Here is a 25,038-nt window from a genome sequence, read left to right as displayed (position 1 = left end):
GTAGATCTTATAAGGTCAGAGTCGAAAATAGTTTTTCCGAGCCTTTTATTGCCTCTTCTGGGATACCCCAAGGCAGCGTACTTAGTCCCCTACTTTTCATACTGTTTATCAACGATTGTGTTAATGTTCTTCCTCCTGATGGTTGTTTGCTTTACGCTGACGACATCAAAATTTTTCCTACCAGTGACCTCGTTAACTGATTGTGCGCGTCCACAGGATTACATAGATTGTTTTAATGTTTGGTGTAACTCTAACGGTCTTAGTCTGTCTCCGGATAAATGTTGTGTGATTTCATATGGCCGCTCGTCCAATAAGATCGAGCACGATTACGTTCTTTGTGACACTGTACTTAACAGAGTTACTGTCATAAGGGACCTTGGAGTGTGGATCGACGAGAAACTCTCGTTCCAAGAACACATCGAAACACCAAGAACACCATTAATAAGGCCAATAAAATGCTCGGTCTCATTATTCGTATGTCCTCTGAAATCACTGATCCTATGTGTTTAAAGTCCCTGTACTGCTGTTGGGTCCGCCTGATACTTGAGAATGCGTCGGTAGTTTGGTGGCCTGTCGGCCTAACACTGGTCGATAGGATCGAACGAATTCAGCTGAAATTCACTCGTGTCGCTATCCGTCGTTTTCTTGGCCGATCGGATCGAATTCCTTCGTATCCTATCCGATGCCGTTTGCTCGGGCTAGAGACATTAAGAACGCGCATTTATCACATCCAGTCATATTTCATTGCCTGCCTCCTTTCCAATGACTTGGATGTTCCCGCCCTTGTATCCTCGATTCCTATCTATGCCTCCTCACGTCGTCTTCGTGACCGACCCCCGCTCCTTATTCCTTCCCGCCAAACTCGTCATGGCCAGAATGACCCTTTCTTGCGCTCTCTTTCTGCCTTCAACGATTCGTATCTCTTATTCGACTTCATCGTCCCAGTTTCCCAATTCCGCTCCCGTCTTCGTGAATCCTCATCCCTTATGTTTCCCTAGATTATAAGAACACATTTGTAAAACCCTACAGGCCAACAAATTATTAAATAAATAATAATAATAATAATAATAATAATAATAATAATAAGAAAGACTGCCAGAATGAGGCTTCTAACTATCGCGGCATTACATCGCTAGGGGCCATTGCAAAAGTGCTTGAGCTGCTTGTTTATGAACCGTTACTGGCCTCTGCCCGCAATTACATCAGCCCGAATCAGCACGGATTTGTCCCTAACAGATCAACAACCACAAACCTTATGCAATTCGTCAGAAGCTGCCATAAATCCATTGATGCTCGCCTTCAAGTAGATGTCATTTACACCGATTTAAAAGCCGCCTTCGATAGGATATCTCACGTCATATTACTAGCAAAACTCGACAGACTTGGCCTCCCAGATCCCCTAGTGTCTTGGCTGAGATCATACCTAATGGGCCGCACTTATTCCGTTAGGATGGGGCCTCATTTATCTAGATCCCGCCGTGCTTCTTTTGGCGTCCCTCAAGGCAGCAATCTGGGACCTTTACTATTTGTCCTTTATATAAATGATGTCTCCACGATCCTTCCTGCGGATAATCACCTGCTCTATGCGAACGACACCAAAATCTTTTGGCAAATCCAGGGACCAGACGACCATCGCATACTCCAGGCTTCACTAGTAGAATTCGATAACTGGTGCACGCGAAACTCCTTAACCATGTGTTGATAAGTGTGTTACCATCACCATCAGCCGTTCGCGCTCTCCAGTGCATTTCAACTACACGATAAACGGGCAAACTTTGCAGAGAGCCGATTGTGTCAAGGACTTGGGTGTTTTCGTCGACGCGAGACTCACGTTTGAGCAACACCTAGATCACATTGTGACAAGATGCAGTCAATTGTTAGGTTTAGTCGTTAACATGACTCGCGAGCTCTCTGACCCAATCTGCACCAAAAGATCTTTATTGTGCTCTTATTCGATCAGTGCTGGAGTATGACAGCGTTGTGTGGTGGCCCTCCTCTGCTCGGGGGGTTGCGCGCTTGGAGTCCATCCAGCGTAGGGCTACCCGTTTCGCGCTCCGTTCGTGGGGAAACAACAACGACTACACAACAAGGTGTTTGTTGCTCGTGTTACCCCAACTCGACGACCGAATACGAAATGCTAGGCTGGCTTTTATCGTTGGGCTTCTCAATGGTAGCATCGATTGTCCGGTTTTGCTCTCGTCGATACAGCTGTACGTGCCTGCAAGAACTCTCCGCCCTCGGGCGATGCTGGCCATCCCAGAGACAAGGACCGCCTTCGCCTCCCGAGACCCGTTTTTACGTATATGTCTTGCTCTGAATGCGGAATCTGATGCGTATGAGCCCGGCATGACAATGGCAAATGTGTTGAGTCGCATTAATTTACTTCGCGCCTCTCGCCAGAATCTTTAGCGTCCTTGTAATTGTTATTGTTGTTATTATTGTGTTATTGTAAAGCGTGTGATTATTTATGTTATATTCCTATTGTACCCTTACATATATCGAGAGGGCTTATGAGGTCCGTCGATCATTTAATAAATATACAAATATAAAAATATACAAATTACCTTAATGCATTTGTTCATTGGTGTTCTTCCAACTTACTTCGCTTGTGCCCTGATAAATGTTCTGTTATATCTTTCTCTCACTCTCTTCCTCCTATTTTATTTAACTATACTCTCTCTAACTCGTCCATCTCTCGTGTTATGTCCATCCGTGACCTTGGTATTATACTCGACAGTCGTCTAAACTTTAAAATGCAGCTTGAAGAGGTTCTACTAAAAGCTAATCGAACCCTTGGATATATTTTACGTTTTACCTCTATTTTTAGAGATCAAAGCTTCTTAAGATACCTTTATTGTGCTCTGGTAAGGCCTCTTCTTGATTATGCTAGTATCATCTGGAATCCTCCTACTTAGTGTTGGGCATTGTGCGCGAGTGCGCATTGTGCGCACAGCACACCGCATTGTGCGCACTGCACAGCACACTTTGTACTGTGCGAGCACACTTCGCACAGTGCGCGCACTTCGTACTTTTCGCACAGTCCCGCTGCGCAAAGCGACGGAAGAAATCATGCCCTTCGGAGAATTTTATCATGCCATCTTTTTCCCTTCAACGGCAAATTTGTCAAGCAGCTCGTCGAGCTACCCGTCCCTGGCTCCGCCTCGTACCGCTCGCCTGAGCGCGCTGTCGAAGGTTTGGATGTGTTGGTGCGTCAGACGGCCAATCGCTGTCAGCCGTCGTCCGTGCTTTTTCCTTCCATAACGCCATCTCTTTCTCGCGTGTGGTCAATGCTCGCGAGCTGTTGTGGCGCCTAAAAATGCCGTTAACAAACATTGCGGCGATGAAGTTGCATTTTCACAAATCAAACCAAAAAATCGCAATGAGTTCAAACACTGCAATATAAAAATGACTAAGGAATCGCTAGTTTACGCTGAAGGGTTTGCTGTGCAACGCGCTGAACCCTAATTCGCATTGACACGTTCAGCCCGGTGCTGATTTTCATCAACTTTCCGTTCCGCCAGCATCAAGAACGCAAGCTGATTGTGAAACCAGCATCCTGGAAAGTTCACTGGTAGTCCCTGGGACATGTCATCGTGCTGAACGTGTTAAGCATTAAGCATAACTTTGTTACCCTAAGCTTTTGCTTTCGTATGCTGTAGATTACATAGATATCCTGAGCCGACTGCGCATGGGTGCGAGTGTGCGTTTGTGAGCAAAACTGTCGCCCAACGTGTTTTCTTCCGGAATGTTATGATCCATCGGTCAAAGAAAGGAAGGTGTTCATTAAAGGCGGAAAGACGAGTTGTGGCCCCTGTCAATGGTAACTGATGGCCGGGAGATAGGGGTACTGAGACACAGCTGTCGGAAGATTGAACGTATACTTAAATTGCCCGCGGAGGGAGGAGGATGGGCTTCGGTCATGGGACCCCTAAGATCATCGGTCACAGGCCCTAAAATTATTGCCGTCATGAGGGGGATGGGGGGGGGGGAATGGTTCTCCAACCACGGGGCCCCTACGACCATCTTTCCGGGGGCCCTTGTCGCTAATACTCTGTCCACTTGTAAACATACGGCATACTACAGACTAGAGATCTTCGGCTACCGCCTAGTCCGCCTATAGTTAGGTCCGCAGCTGGTTCATGGCCGTGTTTTTTTTATCGTGGAGGTGCATCCTTCCCCCTGCCTGCAGCGTATGCATCGAGCAGGAAACAGTGTGGCAGTATGCAAGTTGCACGCTGGATAGGAGCGGTCCTGCGGCACCGCCATCATTCCGCACATCTGCATGCCCGTCGTGGGTTCTAACCGCGTATGAACCGTCCGCCGTAGCAAGGGGTTTGTCACCGGCTCCGGCTACGTGGTACTCAAGTCCTGAAAAGGCCGGCATGATCGCGTTGGCTATTACGCTAATAATAATAATAATAATACTAATAAGAACTTAGCATAGCAGCCCACACTCGGGGAAGGTTTTTGTTTTGACTTTGGTGCTGCCGGGTCTACCGCTGTGGCGCGACAAATGCACGGAATGCACTCGACCAAAACATGAACCTACCGATCCGAACCCATTCCAAGGCATTGCCGGTCCATCGGCGTCATGATAACTACTCCAAACCTACAAGCCACCAGATTCTGGACGGACAGGTGCCGCACCATATGCGCACCGTAATAAACAAATTCAGAATCCTCTTTTGTATGGATTCAAGTCAAAATATTGTTTCCACTTGCGTCCGCTAGCTGAATTAGAAATAAATGTGCAACAAATCACACGCACGTTTGCTTAAATCATGTGTCTTTTTAATACCCCCAACAGCAGAGCCGGTCGCAAAGATGGTGGTGCCAATCCAATGCTTGTGATGTCGCTCAGGTAGCGAGATCGAAAATGCATGGACTTTGTAGCCGCAGCGGATGAAAATGTACGCATCAGAATCAAATAGTTTTGGGGTTTCCAAACGCACGCACTCGCACACACACAAACACGCGCGCGCAAACTCACACACACACACAGACAAGCGCGCGCGCACGCGATAAGGCACCTACGGCCGCGGGGCCATGGGGCTTTCTCAAGCTGAGAAAACGTTCTCAAGCACTCATTTAAGTTTCACAGGCACTCAAAACTTGTTCTCAGACGAGAGCTCGTGGCCGTCATCAATTTTTCTCACTCTGAGAAACTGATAAAGCCACTCAAGTTTTATTTGGAGCTTTAAATAGATAATATGTTTATGATTGCATTTTTGATTACCGATAAACGAATAGAAAAATTACTGATATTTCAGTTAGCCGATCGCTGCATCCTCAACTTTCTCAAAGATTCTCAAAGATTCTCAAAACCGATTTTGTTCCGATTCGACAAACGCTAAGAACGAGGTTTTCTCAAAAGCACTCATGAGTGCTTGAGAAAATGAGCGTTGAAAATCCCCATGGCCCCACGGCCATATAGCGCATCCTCATCCCTAGCGCCGGGCGGGGTGGGGAATCGCGACATGATAGAGTGAACGATCACTTTCCCCGCGCTGTGTATGTGTGTGTGTGTGTCGTGACCCGAAAACTCGAGACACATTTAGGCATATTAAAAAACAAAAAAAATATTGCCACTTTACACTGTGCTACATAATGCTTAGAAGGACGTTGAAGCATCTAACACGTTTAAATTAAAAAAAATTAGATTAGTGTTAGACGTTCTCATACGCTTGTTTTAAATAGGCTTCGTCACCCTCGATTGGCAGGGGCATCGAATGGTCTCATCAGCAGCGGCACGAAATAAAATAAACCATCAATACACCGATAACACTTTAAATCCCAATCCAGCTTCTCCCTCAGCGTCTCAAGGTCACACACAAATTAATAAATGCTAACACCCACCAATAACAATACACAACCGCAATGCACATATATGAATCAACGCATACACCACAACACCCAATCAGCTGGCGGCGGAAGGCACGGGCTGAAGCGCAAGTAAGGCAAGGCAGGGTGAGGGAGGGAGAAGACGCGGACGAGGAAATGGGCGCCAATATTTTTAAATTTTTTTTACCGTTTTTTTTTGCTCCGCCGCCCAAAATAGTTCGTAGATTTCGAAAACAGAGGGCGCTAAACCTGCGCAGGGTTCGCTGAAGTCCCGCGCGGGAGACCAGCCAAAATCTGCGCTGGCCAGCGCAGGCTTTGGTACATTTCCTGCGTAGGAAACTGCTCGAATTTGCGCAGCGGTTTTGGCTGGTCTCCCGCGCGGGACTTCAGCAATCCCTGCGCAGGTTTAAATACACATAAATACGAGCGAAAGCCTTACAACATTAAAATAAGCCCAATGCCCATGACAGAAAAGCCGCTAGATAGAGTGCATATAGATATGTTCATAATAAACCACGAAAGCTTTCTCTCTGTAATAGACGCTTTTTCAAAACACCTCCAAATTAGTGTTGGGTAAAATAGCACAATTGAGTGTGCTGTGCGTACACGCACGCACATCTCAGTGTGCGGTGCACATTTCGCACTGTGCGCGCTCTCCGCACTGTGCGCACACTCCGCACTTTTCGCACAGTGCGAGCGCACTCCGCACTTTACGCACACTTCGCACAGTGCGGGCACTTTTCGCACACTCCGCACAGTGCGCGCACTTTTCGCACAGTGCGAGCACACTTCATGCTGTGCTAGCACACTCCGCATAGTGCGCACACTTTACGCACAGTGCAAGCACAGTCCGGACGTTTCGCACACTTCGCACAGTGCGAGCATATTTTGCAAATATCGTGCAGTGCTTCACTTTGTTCTGTGCGAGCACACTTCGTACCATGTTATAGAAAGTCAGGTGGTGTAGTACTGAGCATATTTTGACAAACCGCCTTTTAGCATTAGCATCAGTTAGCATTAGCGACTCCGATCTGTTGAAGTAACGAGTTCAAGTCGGGGCGAATCAAAGGTCCATAAATCGCTTGCACACATTCATACCACACACATGCCCATCGCTCCCCCCTCCCGCCCTGTCCCATGTCCCCTTCTCTTTAGTTAATTACAAAATTTGACTAGGGCTCCGAGTGAAAATTGTAATTTTTGCATTAAAACATGCCACACTGGCAATGTTTTCTCGCTCTACCCAATGCGTTGTATTGTGCTCGCACAGAACAAAGTGAAGCACTGCACGATATTTGCAAAATATGCTTGCACTGTGCGAAGTATGCTCGCACTGTGCGAAGTGTGCGAAACGTCCGGACAGTGCTTGCACTGTGCGTAAAGTGTGCGCACTATGCGGAGTGTGCTCGCACAGCATGAAGTGTGCTCGCACAGCATGAAGTGTGCTCGCACTGTGCGGAGTGTGCGAAAAGTGCCCGCACTGTGCGAAGTGTTTCAAGTGCGGAGTGCGCATGCACTGTGCGAAAAGTGCGCGCACCGTGCGGAGTGTGCTCGCACAGTACAAAGTGTGCTGTGCAGTGCGCACAATGAGGTGTGCTGTGCGCACAGTGCGCACTCGCGCACAATGCCCAACACTACTCCAAATGTATTCACTTAACACTCTGGGCGCTGTGTGGCTCGCTTTGGAATCACAGCTTTGTTCACTCCTCTTCTCTGTGATTGGTCTCTCAGCAACTCTCAGCAGAGCGCATTGCAGCGGGAAGAAAGAGAGAGAGCGCATATTGCAGAAGTGGCATCGTATGTGAGGATCGGAAAGAGAGTGAACGATCGTAAGCCAATGAAACGCTCTCATCGCTCTCTTATCTTGTACTGTTTTCTCCGCAGAAAGCTGATGCAAAATGCCAGCGCCCAGAATGTTAAACATAAAAACCTAATAGATGTACAAAAGGCTATGACAAAATATTTTAGCACCTTCGGTTCACCACGTCAAATTATAACGGACCATGAGACAACTTTCCGCTCACTTCAATTTAAAAATTTTCTAACCCAGTTAGGTACTTCTTTAGAATACGCATCTTCATCGGAGTCCAACGGCCAGATAGAAAGAACCCATTCAACAATAATAGAATTGTACAATACCAATAAGCACAAATTTCCACGTGCAGGAACAAAACAGCTAGTAAAAATCGCCGTAACTCTGTACAACGAAACGATACATTCCGCAACTAAATTTACACCTAATGAAATAATATTCAACCAAAATAGTGAACTAAACCCAGAACAGATCAGAAGCAATGCGCAGAAAATTTTTGAGGAAGTCAAAAACAATCTCCTTAGGTCACATAATAGAGTAATTAAATCTAATTCAACAAAAGAAAATCCGCCTAAGATTGATGAGAATCAGGACGTGTTTGTACTACCAAAAATAAGAACCAAAACCCAACCGAGAGCTCATAAAACTACAGCACATCAAATAACTGATAAAACATTCAAAAATATTAGAGACATAAAACGAAACAAAATCAAGCTAAAAAGATTCAAGAAAAACACCTAATTTATAAATTTTACTGTGTATCTTTACAGATGATTTTAGTTCTGATTTCAACAATCATGTTTTTAACGGCAAATGCAACCACAAGCAAGCTAGAAATACGCAACTTAGGAAATGATCCCTTACTTTTGATTAAAAGAAAAGAATGTAAAATCGTAACTGGAGTTATTAAAGTAGTTCATCCCATTAATCTGACAGTAATAGCAGAAAGCATAACGAAATTCAACAATATCGCTAAAAGCTTAGATAAAAAATTACCATTGACCAAGATAGCCACTCGCCGAGTCGAAACATTAATGTACAATTTTTATGAAATCAAGCCACTAGAGCGAAATAAGAAAAAACGTTGGGACACCTTGGGAGCAGCATGGAAATGGCTAGCAGGTTCACCAGACGCAGGCGATCTTCGGCTCATCAATACATCAATGAATGAACTCATTTCTGCTAACAATCTACAAGTCCAAATCAACGACATGCTAAACGTACGGATTCAAAAGCTGGTGGATACCATAGAAGAAATGACGAAACAATCCTTACTGAACAATATCATAATGAAAGAGTACGAAATTATATTGTTTCTTCTAAATGTAGAAAGCCTCAACTCTATAATTCTAGAAATCCAGGATGCCATACTAAAAGCAAAAGCAAAAATACCATACAACAAACTTCTATCATTCAGGGAAAAATTATTGATTGAATCGATAATTCAAAAACAAGCAATATCAACTTCCTTTCCAGAAGAAGCGCTTGCCTACGTCACTACAAAAATAGCAACAAAAAAAGACATTCTTCTGTACATCATTGAAGTACCACAATTAGAAACCGGTGTTTCCGATATAATCACCATACATCCGCTTATCATCAATGGTACTAGAATAGTGAATATCCCTACAAGAATCATAAAGACAGCAGAAAAGTTATACACCACATCAAAACCAAACGATTTTGTCCAGTACCAAGAGTACCTTCAAGAGATTTATGACGAATGTTCAGTCTCCATTATACAAGGGAAAGTCAGTCACTGCCACATTACAAATGACAACAACACACTTATCGATCTTGTTGTTTACCAACAGCGGTTCTAGTTTGACAGATGCGTTTTGGTGAAGTGAGAGAGAGGGACAGGTAGCACAGGCGAAACAAACACGGGCGAAATAGAGAGAGTAGGAATGGTTCATCCCGAAGGAGCTTCGCGTGCAACGGATGAACCTGCGCAAATTAAGTGGAATGACCGCAATCGGGTTTGCGTGAAGTTTTAAAACGGGCACGAAGGCGAAAATCGACCTCTTTCTACCATCGCGCCAAGAGAAGAAAGTTCAGTGAATTTTTAATACAGTTTAATGAAATTAAGTTAATTAAGAAAACTGATGTTTCAACTTTAAATTCGCGAAAGAAATAGCTTTGTTGCTGGACGCAACAGATCTAATTGCCCAAAAAAAGGTGTTAATCAACAATGCATATAAGCTCTTACTCCGTTCTGATTGTGAACCGCATGACCGCTACATATCTGGTAACAGTTTGTTGATGTTTAATAATTGTAGCGTAACCCTTAACAATCGGACATTCGTTTCTAAATCAATATTATCCACCGAAGAAGATATACGTGGGGGATTTGGGGTTAGATGTGATATGCACTTTTAAGTGTCCGAACACTGTATATGTTTGTAAGATGTTGTTAATTCACAAGTTTATTTCACTTTAGAACTGATTGGTCAGAACGCGACTTTTTGGGTCTGAGGTCAAAACGCGACCTGTTGGTACGGAGATCAGAACGCTACTGATCGGGTCAGAGTTCAGAACGCGACTGATTAAGCTGATAAGAATTCTCCCGGTCGGCGCGTAGCGCTCTCTCATTGAGCAGCGCACGGCGACAACGATTAAGTTCCCTCTCTCACTCCTTCTCTCTCTCGCGCGCACGTATGCTAAACGGAATACGGTTTCTTCAACATCCTCCCCCCCCCCGTTGAATCACCAAGAGATTCAACACTCATCTGAAGTTGCCTGTCTAATTGGGAGGACGCAAAGCTTAGAGATACTCCTTTTGAATTCACCATCCTTAGTTCTAACAAAAACTACTCGGACGTTTCCATCCGCTCCTTTCACGATGTCCGTTACTCGCCCTAAACACCATTTACGCAGGGGAAGATTATCTTCCTTCACCAACACCATAGTGCCCAGGGTGATGTTATCTCGCTGTTTAGTCCACTTGGTCTTAGGATGAAGGCCCGATAGGTAGTCCGATGACCATCGATTCCACAAGCGGCGCAGAAATTCTTGTACCTGCTCGTAACGGTCCAGTCGGTTGATAGGTCTCGACTCGTAAGATGGTTCCGCAAGTCCCACGATAGAGCGGTGTATTAGGAAATGTGCCGGGGTCAGAGCTTCATAATCGTTCGGGTCAGAAGACATCGGTGTAAGCGGCCTAGAATTCAAACAAGCTTCGATTTGGGTTAGCAAGGTAGTAAATTCTTCGTAAGTAAGAATGGCGTTTCCGATGGTAAGTTTGAGATGAGTCTTAAATGACTTTACAGCGGCTTCCCACAATCCGCCGAAATTGGGGGAACGCGGCGGTATGAATTTAAATTCGATACTCTCGTTGGCACATGATTTGATAACGGTATGTTGAAACTGCTGAGTTTGAAATTGTTTTGCTAATTGTGCCACTTCTCGAGAAGCTCCGATGAAGTTTTTCGCGTTGTCACACTCGATCAGCTGTGGTTGACCACGTCGTGACACGAAGCGTCGAAGGGCGGCCAGGAAGGCGTTGGTAGAGAGATCTGCAACCATCTCTATATGTACTGCTTTTACGACCAGACAAACGAAGATAGCTATATAGCCCTTGACTGGTTGAGCTTTTCGATTAGGATATTTGTAGAAAATAGGACCACATAAGTCCACTCCAGTCCGTAAAAAGGGTAAGGTTTGTGTGACACGTTCTCGCGGCAGGTCTCCCATGAGCTGTTCCAGCGGGGTTGGTCGATTTCGAAAACAGCTCACACAGTAATGAACTACTCGGCGAGCCAGGTTCCTTGCTCGAAGTGGCCAGAATTTCTCCCTTAGAAGAGAAACTAGTAATGTTGCTCCGGCATGTTGGTAACAAAAATGATAATGATTAGCAATCAAAATTGAAAGAGGATGCCCAGCTGGCAAAATCAGAGGATGTTTCCGGGACGGAGACACATCAGCATGACGAAGTCTCCCGCCAACATGCAGTAAATCATCGTCCAGGTATGGGGTAAGCGATTTCAGACGGGAATTAGAATCAACTTGGCCAGATTTTTGCAGACTTAAAAATTCGGCACCAAAAACTTCTTTTTGAGCCATTCGTACAAGACATTTGGTTGCCTCTTGAAGTTCTTGTAGAGTGAGGTACGGGTAAAGACGTTTATCTTTGTTAGCTGGTTTGATGTTGTACAAAAAACGACGTATCCATGCAACACGTTGCTGCAGTTTGGGGTAAGATGAGTACATCAAAAATATGGGATTCGTTTCGATGGTCTAGTTAAGTAGTACGGTTCGTTCTTCTAGCACTTCACTGCTAGCTTCATGATCAGGTAAATGTTGCTGAATCGGCCAAAATTCTGGTGACTTAGTCAACCAGTCAGGGCCATGCCACCACGATTGACAGTATGCCAGTTGATCAGGGTTCGCTCCACGAGATATAAAATCTGCGGGATTTTGTACGCCAGGAACATGGTGCCAGTTATCAGAAGTTAGGTGTTGAATGTCAGATACACGGTTTGCTATGAAGTTCTTCCAGCGTGATGATGGCGACGACAACCAGTGTAAGACAATGGTGGAATCTGACCAGAAATATGTTGTAAGATCGGCTTGTAAGGATGTACGTACCTTTTGATAAAGTTGAGCGAGCAAATGAGCAGCACACAACTCCAATCTGGGCAAACTTAGCTTTCGTTCCTTCTTTGAGTTTCCTATGGGTGCCACACGTGATTTGGAAACAAGTAAGTTAGATGATATGTTTCCGGACTGATCTTCTGTACGGACATAAATGCAAGCTCCATAGGCCTTTTCGGACGCGTCACAAAAGCCATGAAGCTCTACGCATACGGGTTTGGATGTAGACATCACCCATCGAGGAATAGTAAGATCATGCAGTTGCGCCAGATTGTCACGGATGAACAACCATCGTTGCTCAAATACATTAGATAATGGTTCGTCCCAACTGATCTGTTCCTTCCACAGATCCTGCAAAAAGAGTTTAGCTAGCAAGATTAGAGGTCCGACCAATCCCAATGGGTCGAATAAGCGTGATGTATCTGATAGTACGGTACGTTTCGTGATAAGGTTGTGATCAGGCCATTTAGGTGCATCGATGATGAATTTGTCGCTCGTGGTATCCCATTTTAAACCGAGAGTTTTTATGGGTTTTGATGATTCGTCAAGCTGTAGGATGGATCTTTCATCTTGAAGCTGTTTAGGAATATTTGCGAGAAGTTCTGTGGCGTTAGATGCCTATTTGTGTAGACGAAAGCCAGCTGAATCGAGCAACAAAATCAGTTGACTGCAGAGTAAATTACCATGTTCCAGATCTTTTACTCCTGTCAACAGATCGTCCATGTAAAAGTCTCTGTTGAGCACTTTTGAAGCAACAGGGTGTGTATTTTCACTTTCTTTTGCAAGTTGGGTTAAGCATCGGGTCGCTAGATAAGGTGCAGCTGAAGTACCATAAGTAACTATTTTCAGTTGAAATAGTTGTACCAGTTTATCTGTATCTGATTTACAAACTATGCGCTGTAACGGACGGTCTGATTCGTGGACTAATATTTGTCGATACATTTTTTCTATGTCGGCTACCAACGCATATTTCGACATACGGAATCTCAGAATGATTGTAATTAGATCGTCCTGCACTACCGGTCCTACCATTAACGCATCGTTTAATGATACACCTGTATCAGAACGACAAGAAGCGTCAAAAACTACACGTAGTTTTGTTGTTAAGCTATCTGGACGAAGCACACCATGATGAGGTAAGAAATATGACGTTTCGGTTTCGGTTTGAAATATTTGTTCCATATGACCAAGGTTCAAATATTCTGTTAAGAAATCACTGTATGCTACTTTCAATTCAGGTTGTTTAAGAAATTTGTTGTTCAGTTGATCAAGTCGCTTCATCGCGGTATGGTAAGAGTTTCCCAACTGGGTAAGTACGTTCGGTTTTATGGGTAAGCGAACAACAAATCTGCCATTTGAATCGCGTTTGTATGTTTTGAGAAAATGTTCTTCGCATGTCGTTTCTTGTACCGACATACCTTTTTTTTTTGGGTCAGCAAGTTCGATATTTGATGGCAATTCCCATGAGGAAATGTCTATGGGACTGCTAGGAAGCTCACGAGTTATTTCCGGAAGTATATGACATTTTACGATTGCCTTGAAATCTTTGTGCCGTGATTGAATGTCTAAATTTGCGTAACTTTGCGACACCAGATTAGTTTTGCCGATTCCGCCAATGCGATGCATTTCGCGATGTTTTTGCAAGCGAAGACGATGTATCAATCGTTCAGTGACAATATTCAATTGCGCATCGGAATCGAGCAATATGCGTACAGGTAAGGGTTTACCGACTGACGGCCTCAGCACCATTTTTCGATCGAAAAAAATCGATAGGCGCTCACGTAAAACTGACAGTATAACTATTTCTTTCATACTCCTGCATGAAGTCGATTCCCATCGAATTCAGTACTTAGTGTAGGCAAACCATTTTTTTTTAAATATTTAATAAATGATTTTTTATCACCCCATATATTGAAAAAGAACCAGAACAATTACCAACTTGCTTTAACATAACGTTTTTCAAAACCATTAACCTTGATTTATGGCATTTTTCTGATATTCGAAAATTTCCGCAGCTCAATGCGTCGCGGATTTTTCCCCATACAAAGCGGAACGATCGAATTTTTGTAGCATAGTTAATTTTGCTCGTGAGTGTCATGGTATACGAGTTTTCAAAAAGACCAGTAAAATGAACACCTTGGCGGCGAAATGTGTGTCAAATGACACCAAAATGACAGCAGGATCGATCGAAAAATTGTGCTGAGGCCGACTGTCAGTTTTACGTGAGCGCCTATCGAATTTTTTCGATCGAAAAATTGTGCTGAGGCCGTGAGTTAGAGACAGAAACTATCGCTGTTTGAAGTAATATTTGTGCTTGTTTCGGTATGATTTGGGTTGGCTGCGTTATCATCGATACGTGAGAATAAGAAGTGGACGGTTCAGGGTTTAATTGTGTGCGATCAGAATGCGAAACCGACGTGTGTGGTTCTTGTGTTCGTGGAACAGTAACAGAAGGAGATGGGGCTGGCTGCGAAACATTTTCCGCGTGCAGCATTGTATGATGTTTCAACCCACAAACCCGACAAGAACTCGAACTGCATTGGTTCAGTCGATGATTTGAAGACAAACAGTTGAAACACAAGGCTTTGTTTTTTACCAATTCTTTTCGTAGTCTTGACCTAGCAAAACAGAAAAGAAAAAAAACAAGAGTAGAGCGTAGAGACTATCATAAACTTAACAAAAACAACAAGAAAAGAGAGTAATAGGAAACTAAGGAGAATAATTAAAGGGAAAATATATATATATATATATATATACAGGAAGCGAGATGCGAGGGAGAAAAAACGGAGCACTGGAGTACCCTGCTCGTTTTTCGTCTTACCTCTCTTCTTGATCCTACCACGCTGCGACAGTGGGAGTTAACGCGCAGCAACAAAACCATACTATTGTACAGCGAGCTGGTCGAATTTCTTCGAAATCATTGTCGTACGTTGCAATCCGTAAACAAGCTATCTGTCTCGCTCAAACCAATTGACACAAATCGATCAATAGAACATGCCAGAGATTTCGGCCGAAAAGTGCAAACCGTTCACGCAGCAACACTCGACTTGAACAAGTGTGTGTTTTGTTCTCAAACTAATCATTCGCCATTTCTTTGTCCCGTATTTAGACAAATGCCAGTTTCGAAACGAAAAGAATTGGTAAAAAACAAAGCCTTGTGTTTCAACTGTTTGTCTTCAAATCATCGACTGAACCAATGCAGTTCGAGTTGCGAGGTTGTGAGGAGATGTAATACCAAACAAATAAATAAATAAATAAATAAATAAATAAATAAATGAATAAAAACATAAAAAAATAAATAAATAAATAAATAAATAAACAAATAAATAAAGTGCAGAGAAATAATTAATTCAATTGTTTTAAATAATTCAATAGCTAGGAATAACAAGAGATAACGTTTAATAATACGCAAATGTAGATACTTTAAACACATAAATATGATAAATACAATACGTATAATAAATATAATAAAAAGATAAATAAATGGTAAGTACTTATCCTATTGCTACATAATTTTTGCAGAAGTGTTGAGTACAGGTTATATGTTGTGAATTTGAAAGATAATGTTAAAACGTTTTATTGAATTTTCTTTTTATTTGAAAATGTGTGTGATGAAGTTCTATAATGTTATATTGTTTTCTTTTATGAACTCTATAATTTTTTTTGCAGGTATTTCCACTTGTTTTCATTCATTTTTCGTTTAAAATGTCTAGGGAGATGTCTTCATGTCTTTTATATTTTTAATATTCAAAAATATTTGTGTCGTCCTGTTTCTGGGACTTGACATTTCTCACAGGTTCCATTTTCTGCTTTTTTCATTTTATGAAGCCAGTATTCGGAAAGATTGGGCCGGTCTGGTGGTACAGTCGACAACTCGTACGACGTAATAACATGCCCGTAATCATGGGTTCAAGTCCCGAATATATATATAACGAAAAAGCTACGTAAAACAACTATACTAATGCACCGAGTAATACGTGCAATACAAGCGTACAAGCCTCACATTCATATTGCGTGACGACATACGACACACAAAGACGAGCATCGCTATTACCATTGGGTAACGCCAGAAAAAATCACCAAATCAGAAGAGAATTATCTGAGCTGACCGACAAACCAAATCAGCACAACGAGCAGCACCTGTAACTAAATACAGATACAGCAGCGTGCCGACCGCCATCGCACTAACCAACGGAACACGGGACGTCAGGGCATCGAACTTCGCCATCGCAACGAACGAAAAAAAAGTGACATCAAGGCACCGTGCTCCAAAAGCGTGCTAATAACGAAAATACAACATCCGAGAACATCCTTGCACCGAGCGAAGAAGAAATCCAGCATCCGAGAGCATCATCGCGCCGAGCAACAGAACGCGTTACATCGAGAGCCAGCGCGTTGAACGAGAGAGCCACACCAGCACGTCTAGCGCCGCCATCGCGCTGATGAACCACTTCGAGCCAGCTGCAGACGCATAACCTATACGCAATAAAAGGTACGTGATACCCCCACAAGTAAGTGCCACACAAAAAAAGGAATTATAATTGTGATTTTGTAGCTTAAGGTAGATAGGATTTTTTATTTATTTTTGCTATTTATTTTTTTAAACTGTAAGTTATTTATTTCGAAATATTTTAATCGTATTAAATCATAAATCGTGTTTGGAAAAAGGAAGAAGTGTTAAGTAAAGTGAAAAAAATGCCAAAGTATTAGTACAGTTACATCATTCCTATCCACGTTAACCCTTTGCATTGGTTGTTTTTGATAGTAAGTTGGAGCCGCGTGATTTTTCGTGATAATTTCGTATAACCAGGCTGAATTCAATCGTTCGACAGTGTTGAGTTCTTATTAGTTTTTTGGGTTTTCACAAATCTAACTCAAAAAATAATATAAATAAACAAAAATTAAGTAATCATTTAAAATATTTTTCACCATATGTTTTTTTTTTTTCACTATATGATATAAGTGTTAACAGTGCGTAAAAAAATGGAAATAATACATTTTTTTTTCTTCATCATATAAAGTGCATTCATGTAAAGTGCACTTTACAATTTTTTTTTTCTTCATCATATAAAGTGCATTCATGTAAAGTGTCATATAAAGTGATTTCCTTGTGATCTCATTAATAATATTTTCTTTCCAAATGGTGTCGGAATAACTATTACATTTTTGAAATTCCTGTATACCTTCTACCTGTTCATACTCTTACGCATATTGTTAAATTTAATTATCCCGCTAAATGAAAAACAAATCATTACCAGCTACTAGTACCCCTGCAACTATAACTACTAGGAATAAAACTAATAGTACCCCTGCGATTAAAACCAATACAAATAAAATTACTCATATTTCTGCAAATAAAACCATTATTAACGAAACCATTACAAAAGTAACCTGCAGTGAACCTTTCACAATGACAGCCAAGTTGGATATTAGTTTAGCTCTAAAACTGGTAAAACCTTTCGATGGTACCAATACACTTATAAATCCATATATTGAAAGTGTTGAACTACTTTTAGATTATGCAGAAAAAGTGCCTGAAGTGGACATCGTTAAATTTATGAAAACCACATTGGTACTGCTCATGGAGTCATAGACACAGCATGCAATGTAAAAGAAGCTTTCAGTCTTCTTCGTACACGATTCAGCGTGCATTTAACGCCACTAGCTGTAGAAAAATAATTAACCGTGCTGAAACAAGGCTCAAAAACTATTTCCGAATTCGGGAAAGAGTTAGAAAAAATGGCAGCTAAAGTATCCGCAGCTCATGTAGCTGTAGGAACTTTTTCTACGGAATTTGCCGCACATAGTATTGTCAATCCAATTATAGTACGCGCCTTTACGCAAGGTTTGAATGAAGCTAACACAAGATTTTTCTTGCAAGCACGCAATCCACTTACACTTTGCAAAGCCATATCAGATGCTTTAGAATGTGAACCGATTGCAGAGCGATCAACGGCTCTTTGGTATCAAACCCCGCGTCCATCGCAACGCTATACGAGACGCCCCCAAAATTCATACTGTGGTGTTCGGCACCACTGGTGGTGTTGCGCTCCTGGCGACGTTTCCGAATTCACCACTTTCGAGCGTCACACTGTGGTAATATTAAGATAGAATAGGTAGGTAGCGATGTAATAGGATAGTATAGGACACGATGTAATAGGATAGTATAGGACACGAAGTATAGGATACGAAGGATAGGACACGAATTGGAGCGATCGGATGCGCCGATCGTCCCACCAGACAAAGCTGAAGTCGCTCGAACCTTTTACTCTGTGCCAGAGCGAGAAAGCATTTTCTCTTCGTCAATTTTTTGACTGCGGAGCACACTGCCTGTGACTGTATGCGTGTGCGAAATCAGTTGATGGATGAAGAATGATGATGAGGGGTAGAGATTTACTTCGTTTTGGTACTCCTGCGTATTTGGAAGCTGCCGATCGTGTTTGGAGATTTACATTTTTGAAAGTGTGTGTTTGTTACTTCAAGAAGAAATGAAAAATGCTTTACGCACACCACTTCATATCATTGCTGCAAATAATAAAAATCATTTCTCGTCAACGCCGGCCGGCTAAATATCGTTCATAGCTTTGACAAGTTTTAAAAGGTGATTTAATTTATTCGTGGTTCGAAATGGCATCTAAACGTGACAAGAACCGGGTCATTGTATAAAATTCGTGACGCTATGAACAAAGTACTCGAGCAGGAATGGGAAAATGAAGAACGTGAAAACACAACTGCCGCGTTTCAGCAGCTAGAAGGTAGGTTCCGTTTTCTTATGGTTGTGTTTTACTGGATTTTTACTAAACTAAATATTGCTTACTTATAGAAAACATGGATGTGAGTTTCCCATATCCTAGATCAGGAGTTGACATGTCCAGCGACAATAATATTGCTGATCCTGTTTTGAGCGATAGCGAATTTTCATCTTTGACTTCGAGTGATGAAGAAGAGTCCAATGACAGTGATGAGAATAATATGGAATGTCCTAATGTGCCGAATGGTATATCATTTGAAGATGGACTCAGAAGATGGGCTTTGGAAACAAATCAGAGACATTGTGCCATTAACTCGTTGCTGGCTCTGGTTCGAGAAACAACACCGTATAAAGTGCCAAAAGATGCACGGACATTTCTCAAAACTCCGCAGTCAACCGAAAAGAACAACATTAGTACAACCGCCGGTGGACAATTGTGGTATTAAGGAATAGCTAAGAGACTACAACAATATTTCAAGTAAGGCAGTTTCCAGTCCTAATATTTATACATTGATCCTAATATTGATACTTTGATTCTAATGCTTCGTGTATTTTATATGTTTTTTTTTCTTATAGAAACAAAACCCCTAAGGTCGATTTAATGAAATTAGACTTTTCAATGGATGGTTTACCGCTTCACAAAAGTGGTTTAACCCAATTTTGGCCTATTTTAATGAGGGTACACGGAATGCCTAAAACACCAGTGATGGTGGTGGCTATTTACTGTGGCGAATGCAAACCTGATTCGGTAGAGGAATACTTAAGAGAGTTCGTCACAGAATTCAATGAACTGCAAATCAAAGGGCTTTTCATAAATGGCAAAAAGATAAAAGTGCTACCAAGAGCAATCATAGCAGATTCTCCAGCTCGAGCGTTTCTAAAAGGTGAGCATGAATTAAGAGAAAACTTGTTATTTTTGTAATAATGTTTATGGTATTTTTCTACTTTAGGTGTTGTCTGTTTCAATGCAGCAGAGGGCTGTTTGAAATGTCTTAATATAGCTAAAAAAGATCCGGATACAAAACGAATGTATTTCGAAGGAATAGGTGCAACCAAGCGTACAGATACGTTGTTCAAAGGAGGTGCATATCCTTCTCATTGCAAACATCACACACCTTTAATAGACCTAATGAATTTCGATATGGTTAGAGACGTTATAACTTCTGATCCACTTCATTTATTCTATTTGGGAATCATGCGGAAGCTACTGAATGGCTGGATGAGTGGAAAGTTCGGAAAACATAAAAAGTGGACTCCTCTGCAGAAGCAACAAATTAGCAAATTTCTAAAAGAGTCACAGCTCCCATCGGAAATTCATCGCAAAATGCGTGGATTAAAATACCTTCCGTTTTGGAAAGGTTCGGAATTTTGGTCATTTCTGCGTTATATTGGTGTCGTAGTTTTAAAAAATAATTTACCTATCGAAAATTATAATCACTTTATGCTTCTGTTCTGTGCTGTTACATTTTTATCCTCTCCAATTTATAAAAAGTATTGGAGGTATGCAGGAGAATTTCTCAATAAGTTTGTGATAGATTTTGATAAAATTTATGACAAAAGTTTAGTGTCTAGCAATGTTTATATTGTAGAACATGTTTTCGATGATGTTGATAGATTTGGTGACTTGGAAACGATTTCCGCTGATATTTTCGAAAATGAATTACAAAAAATGAAAAATGGATTGCGTCATGGAACAAGAAGCTTAGAACAAATCATAAATAGATTGGCTGAAACAGAGGAAATAAAGACAGCACAGGAAATATGTGAGAAAACCTCACGAATGTTCGTATACGTTGTACAACTCGTTTTCTTTCCCGATATTAGAATAATTTGTGCCGGTTATGGAAATAAATGCGACTCGTTCAAATGTCCGTTTGCTACTGTATATTCAATTGTCAAGAGTTCATTACATAATTCATTTTGAGTTCATTCTGTTATCCTTATGCCTATGAGTTCATTTCCTATCCTATTTCTAAATTCGAATTTCGAATTCGAACTAATAAATTCAAATGATCAATCTCCAACATTCCGGCCACCAAAGAAAGTATTTCTTCAAAACATTCAGCAAATACAATTGAAAAAAATAAGAAAATGAAGAAGTATTTCGATCTAACTTCGCCTCAGAGATAGCAAATGTTGTGCAAGTGTGGTGTTGTGTTGTACAAGTTGCAAGTGTCGATCTGTCACTTCGTGTATCGTGTCGTGTGTATGTGCGGTGTGGTTGTTTACATTACGCATGTGCTTCGCGCTGATCGCCTCCTAGCTTTGGTGTTCGAGGTTAATTGTCTTTACATACGTTTGGATTTGGAAGGATTGCCAATCTAGCTGCTGCGCGTACTATCTCCTTTCCTGCAGCTGTACGAAGTGTTACAACTCTAACAACGCCGTCCTTTCCTGGGTGCAATCGTGTTATTCTACCCATTGGCCACAAGGTAGGTGGTATATTGTCTTCCTTTATGATTACCAGTTGCCCTTCTTCTAGCGATACTGGTGGAACTATTAAACGTTTGGCCCGGGCCTGAAGCTGCTGCAAGTATTCCGGATACCAACGCGACCATTTATGCTGCACATGCTTTTGCACCAAATCAAACTCCTTCAATCTATTGGCTGACACCTGACTCCTATCAACTTGTGGCAACGCCAGCATTTTCGACCCTACCAAAAAATGACCCGGAGTGAGCGGTTGCGTGTCCGATGGCTCACTAGAAAGCGGAATCAGGGGTCTTGAACTTAAGCATTGTTCGACCTGCGCTAGCAATGTTACCATTCCCTCCTGAGTGAGGCTCGTACTTCCTATCGTGCGAATTAGGTGCTGTTTAGCGGATCGTACAGCAGCCTCCCACAGTCCTCCGAAGTGTGGCGCACGAGGTGGAATAAACTTCCACTGAATTTCTTCATTGGCACACCAATTGAAGATTTCGATGCGTTCGCTATTGCTGCACTTAAACATCTCGTAGAGGCGATGAAGTTCGTGTGCAGCCCCCTTAAACGTAGTGGCATTATCCGAATTCAGTTCCGCGATTTTGCCTCTGCGAGCCACGAAGCGCCTTAGTGCTGCCAAAAATGCCGCCGTAGTGAGATCATTCACCAACTCAATGTGGACCGCTCGTGTTGCAAAGCACACGAAGATGGCGATGTATGCCTTGGTGGGACTTCTATTGCGAACAGGCGACTTCAGCATTACCGGACCGCAATAGTCCACACCACTGCACAATGGGCATTTGCCGGGATGAAATTCAAAAAATCAACTTTGTAATAGCGCAATTCCAAATAATAGGTTTTAATACTAAGGGTTAAACTAAGAAAAATACCAAATATGAGCTCTTTATCTGTTCTGGTTCTCTAGAAAAGACCTCTCAAAGTCGAGATTTGTTAAAAAAACACAAAAAAATCTTCACTTTTTTGGAAAATTTTGAACCTTTGTAACTTTTTCAAATATGAACCGATTTTGATAAGTTTAGACATTTTATAAAGGATATTTAGTCAGTTTTATAAACACATGAAAAATTTTGAGTTAAGTTAATTTTATGCAAAAATATACGATAATAACTTAAGAAACCTCCTGAAAATTTTCATCATTTAAATTTTTGACTTAATGCCATTCTAAAAGTGGCGTAGAGTGGCGTTGTCTCATATATGTCACATCATAGTGTAATATATATACTATCAATCTGTGAAGAAATATTCTGCGAAAGTTTGCGAACGCGAATTTTATTGAAGTTTTTTCACATCAACTTTTTCTAAAAACAGACACATGCGTAACTAGGCGGCTCCATAGGTGCCTAGTGTAGCGTATTCCGTGTATTCTACAAAAATATATTCTACGTGCTTTTGATCAACTTTCATTTCAATTACGAAGCTGTGTATCTTAGTTTCAGCTCATGTACTTATCTAATATGTAAATTTATATTCTAACCTAACTTTTTCATTAAATATAATGAAGCAAATCAGAACCAAATACTTTTTGGTCCTGCTCTAGATTATAGACGGATGTAAGGAAAATAATTCTAAAATTATACGCATAACAGGAAAATTTTATGAATGCAGCAGCATCTATTGGCGTTTAGGGAGAAGAAACTCCCAAAAGTCATGACAAACTAAATATAAGGATAGAGGGGAGATGCTACAAAGAATATTTTGCAAGAAAGAAAATGCATCCAGAAGGACATTTTGTATAATTGTATTTGATTGTAATTGTATATTTTGTATTCCTCTGATTCGTTAACCAGTTCAATATCAGTAGCTACACGCACTAAAACAAAGACAGGGTTTAACATTACAAATGAAGTAAATACTTAGTTTGTAGCTATCGTTGAATTCTGATTTTTTTGGATAATTGTGAAACCAAGAACATCGGATTTTTAGTTTTATTACCCCTTCTGAAGGCAGAACAGGACTTGGAAAAGTATTGGATGAATATTCAAAGACAAACAATATGTGCTGCTTTTCATTACGAATTTGGGAACTACTTTATTTCAATGTACCTGCTCTATCTAAATATTTAAATGCCTTTATTCATGTCTTTAGAAATTTGAACTAGACGTCAGAAGCTTATAATAGCATCCACCTAAGTTGTGTATGTAATTTTTTTAATATTTGTACTACCTGTGAGTAAAAGTGACGAGAATTCGAGTCCTATACAAAGCAGAAAAAATTATCTTATTCAAAATTATTATGTTTTGTTTATATTTTATTATTATTATTATTCATTTAATCTTCATCATCAAACATTACAGTATATTTTAAAATGATTTATACTATTAGCAACAAATAATACAAGAAAAAAAAACACACAAAATTGATAAAACTGAGCAAAGATCCCTTAAAACACTTTTTTATGTAGCGCCACCTGGTGGTATGGATGCGAACTACAAATAAAATGTTATTTACTATCATAATACTTTACTACAAACGATAAAAACTAACAATTTCTGCAAAAATAATTTTATCCCGCAATTTGTTCTAAACTGCCCATTGTGCACTGACAGCAAACGGTCTCGTGGGTGTAGTAACCCTTGATGTCGGAAGATCTGCAACGGATTGTTGCACCAGTGTAGGTTTGGCCTTGAAACACTTGTGACACCGATGGAAAACCAACTTCGTCAAATTACGGCCACCGATTATCCAGAAGCGTTCACAAAGTATGGATAACAAGTGTTCCGGAACGGTGTGCATATACTTCTGGTGATACGCGACTGCTAACAATGCAGCGAGTGGGTGTTTTGCAGAAAGAAGTATAGGATGCTTCGCGTATTCTGCTATTTGTGCGTTGTGAAGCCGGCCACCAACACGCAGGATTCCCGCCTCATCAATAAAGGGGGACAACCATTTCACCTTTGAATTGCGTGGTAGATCCTTGCCGTTTTTAACCACGGGTAAATCATCCGCAAATGAATCTTGCTGAGCTAACCGACACAACTGAAGCTCAGCTTGGATGAGTTCGTCTCGAGATGGAGGTGCATTCAATATAATAATGTCCTGAATCGAAGCATGACCCTTCGCTGTCGGTGACGTAATTGCGGGTTTCGGTGTCCTCATGCATTGCACGAAACGTTAACAATACGCCATGGTTCGACGAAGTTTGAGGTAGGTTGAAAACCGTGCAAATAGCTTGTTGTTGAAATCGTCCTCCATCGACATTGCAGCTATTCGTGATTGTGTAACACGTTCTTCTTCTATTGATGCCGTTTCTTCAATTGCAGGTTCTCTTATAGGCCATTCTTCCTGTTTGCTGCTCAACCAATGAGGCCCATGCCACCATCGTTCACAGGATTGCAATTTGTCTGGTAGTAGACCTCGCGATGCATCGTCTGCTGGGTTGACTACACCAGGAACATGCCTCCAGCACTTGATCCGGGTTTCTCCTTGAATTTGTGCCACCCTGTTGGCAACGAAAGGCTTCCACCTCCGTGGTGCTGAATTGAGCCAATGTAGCACGGTCATGGAATCAGTCCAAGCGAAAGCATCGTATTCGCCGTTGAGGGACTGACTGACCTTCCGGAACAGTTGCGTTGCCAACCGCGCTGCACAAAGCTCGTGT

General features: G+C 41.6%; 1 protein-coding gene and 1 long non-coding RNA gene across 2 annotated transcripts; both read left to right on the top strand.

Moving 5' to 3' along the window:
- Positions 1–18,469: 18,469 nt before the first annotated feature.
- LOC133391311 (uncharacterized) lies at positions 18,470–22,050 on the top strand. The gene is made up of 4 exons (XM_061644472.1): positions 18,470–19,476; positions 19,575–19,882; positions 19,949–20,761; positions 21,914–22,050. The coding sequence occupies exons 2-4, from the start codon at positions 19,600–19,602 to the stop codon at positions 22,048–22,050; spliced, it is 1,233 nt and encodes a 410-aa protein (XP_061500456.1). The 5' UTR covers positions 18,470–19,476; positions 19,575–19,599.
- Positions 22,051–23,847: 1,797 nt separating this feature from the next.
- Positions 23,848–25,003, top strand: LOC133393086 (uncharacterized). Its single transcript, XR_009765997.1, has 2 exons — positions 23,848–24,584; positions 24,701–25,003. It is a non-coding gene; the product is annotated as an uncharacterized LOC133393086 (long non-coding RNA).
- Positions 25,004–25,038: the final 35 nt, after the last annotated feature.

The sequence above is a fragment of the Anopheles gambiae genome, chromosome X, assembly GCF_943734735.2.
Source record: "Anopheles gambiae chromosome X, idAnoGambNW_F1_1, whole genome shotgun sequence".
NCBI classification, from domain to species: Eukaryota; Metazoa; Arthropoda; class Insecta; order Diptera; family Culicidae; genus Anopheles; species Anopheles gambiae.
This window is presented reverse-complemented; position numbering and strand designations above follow the sequence as displayed.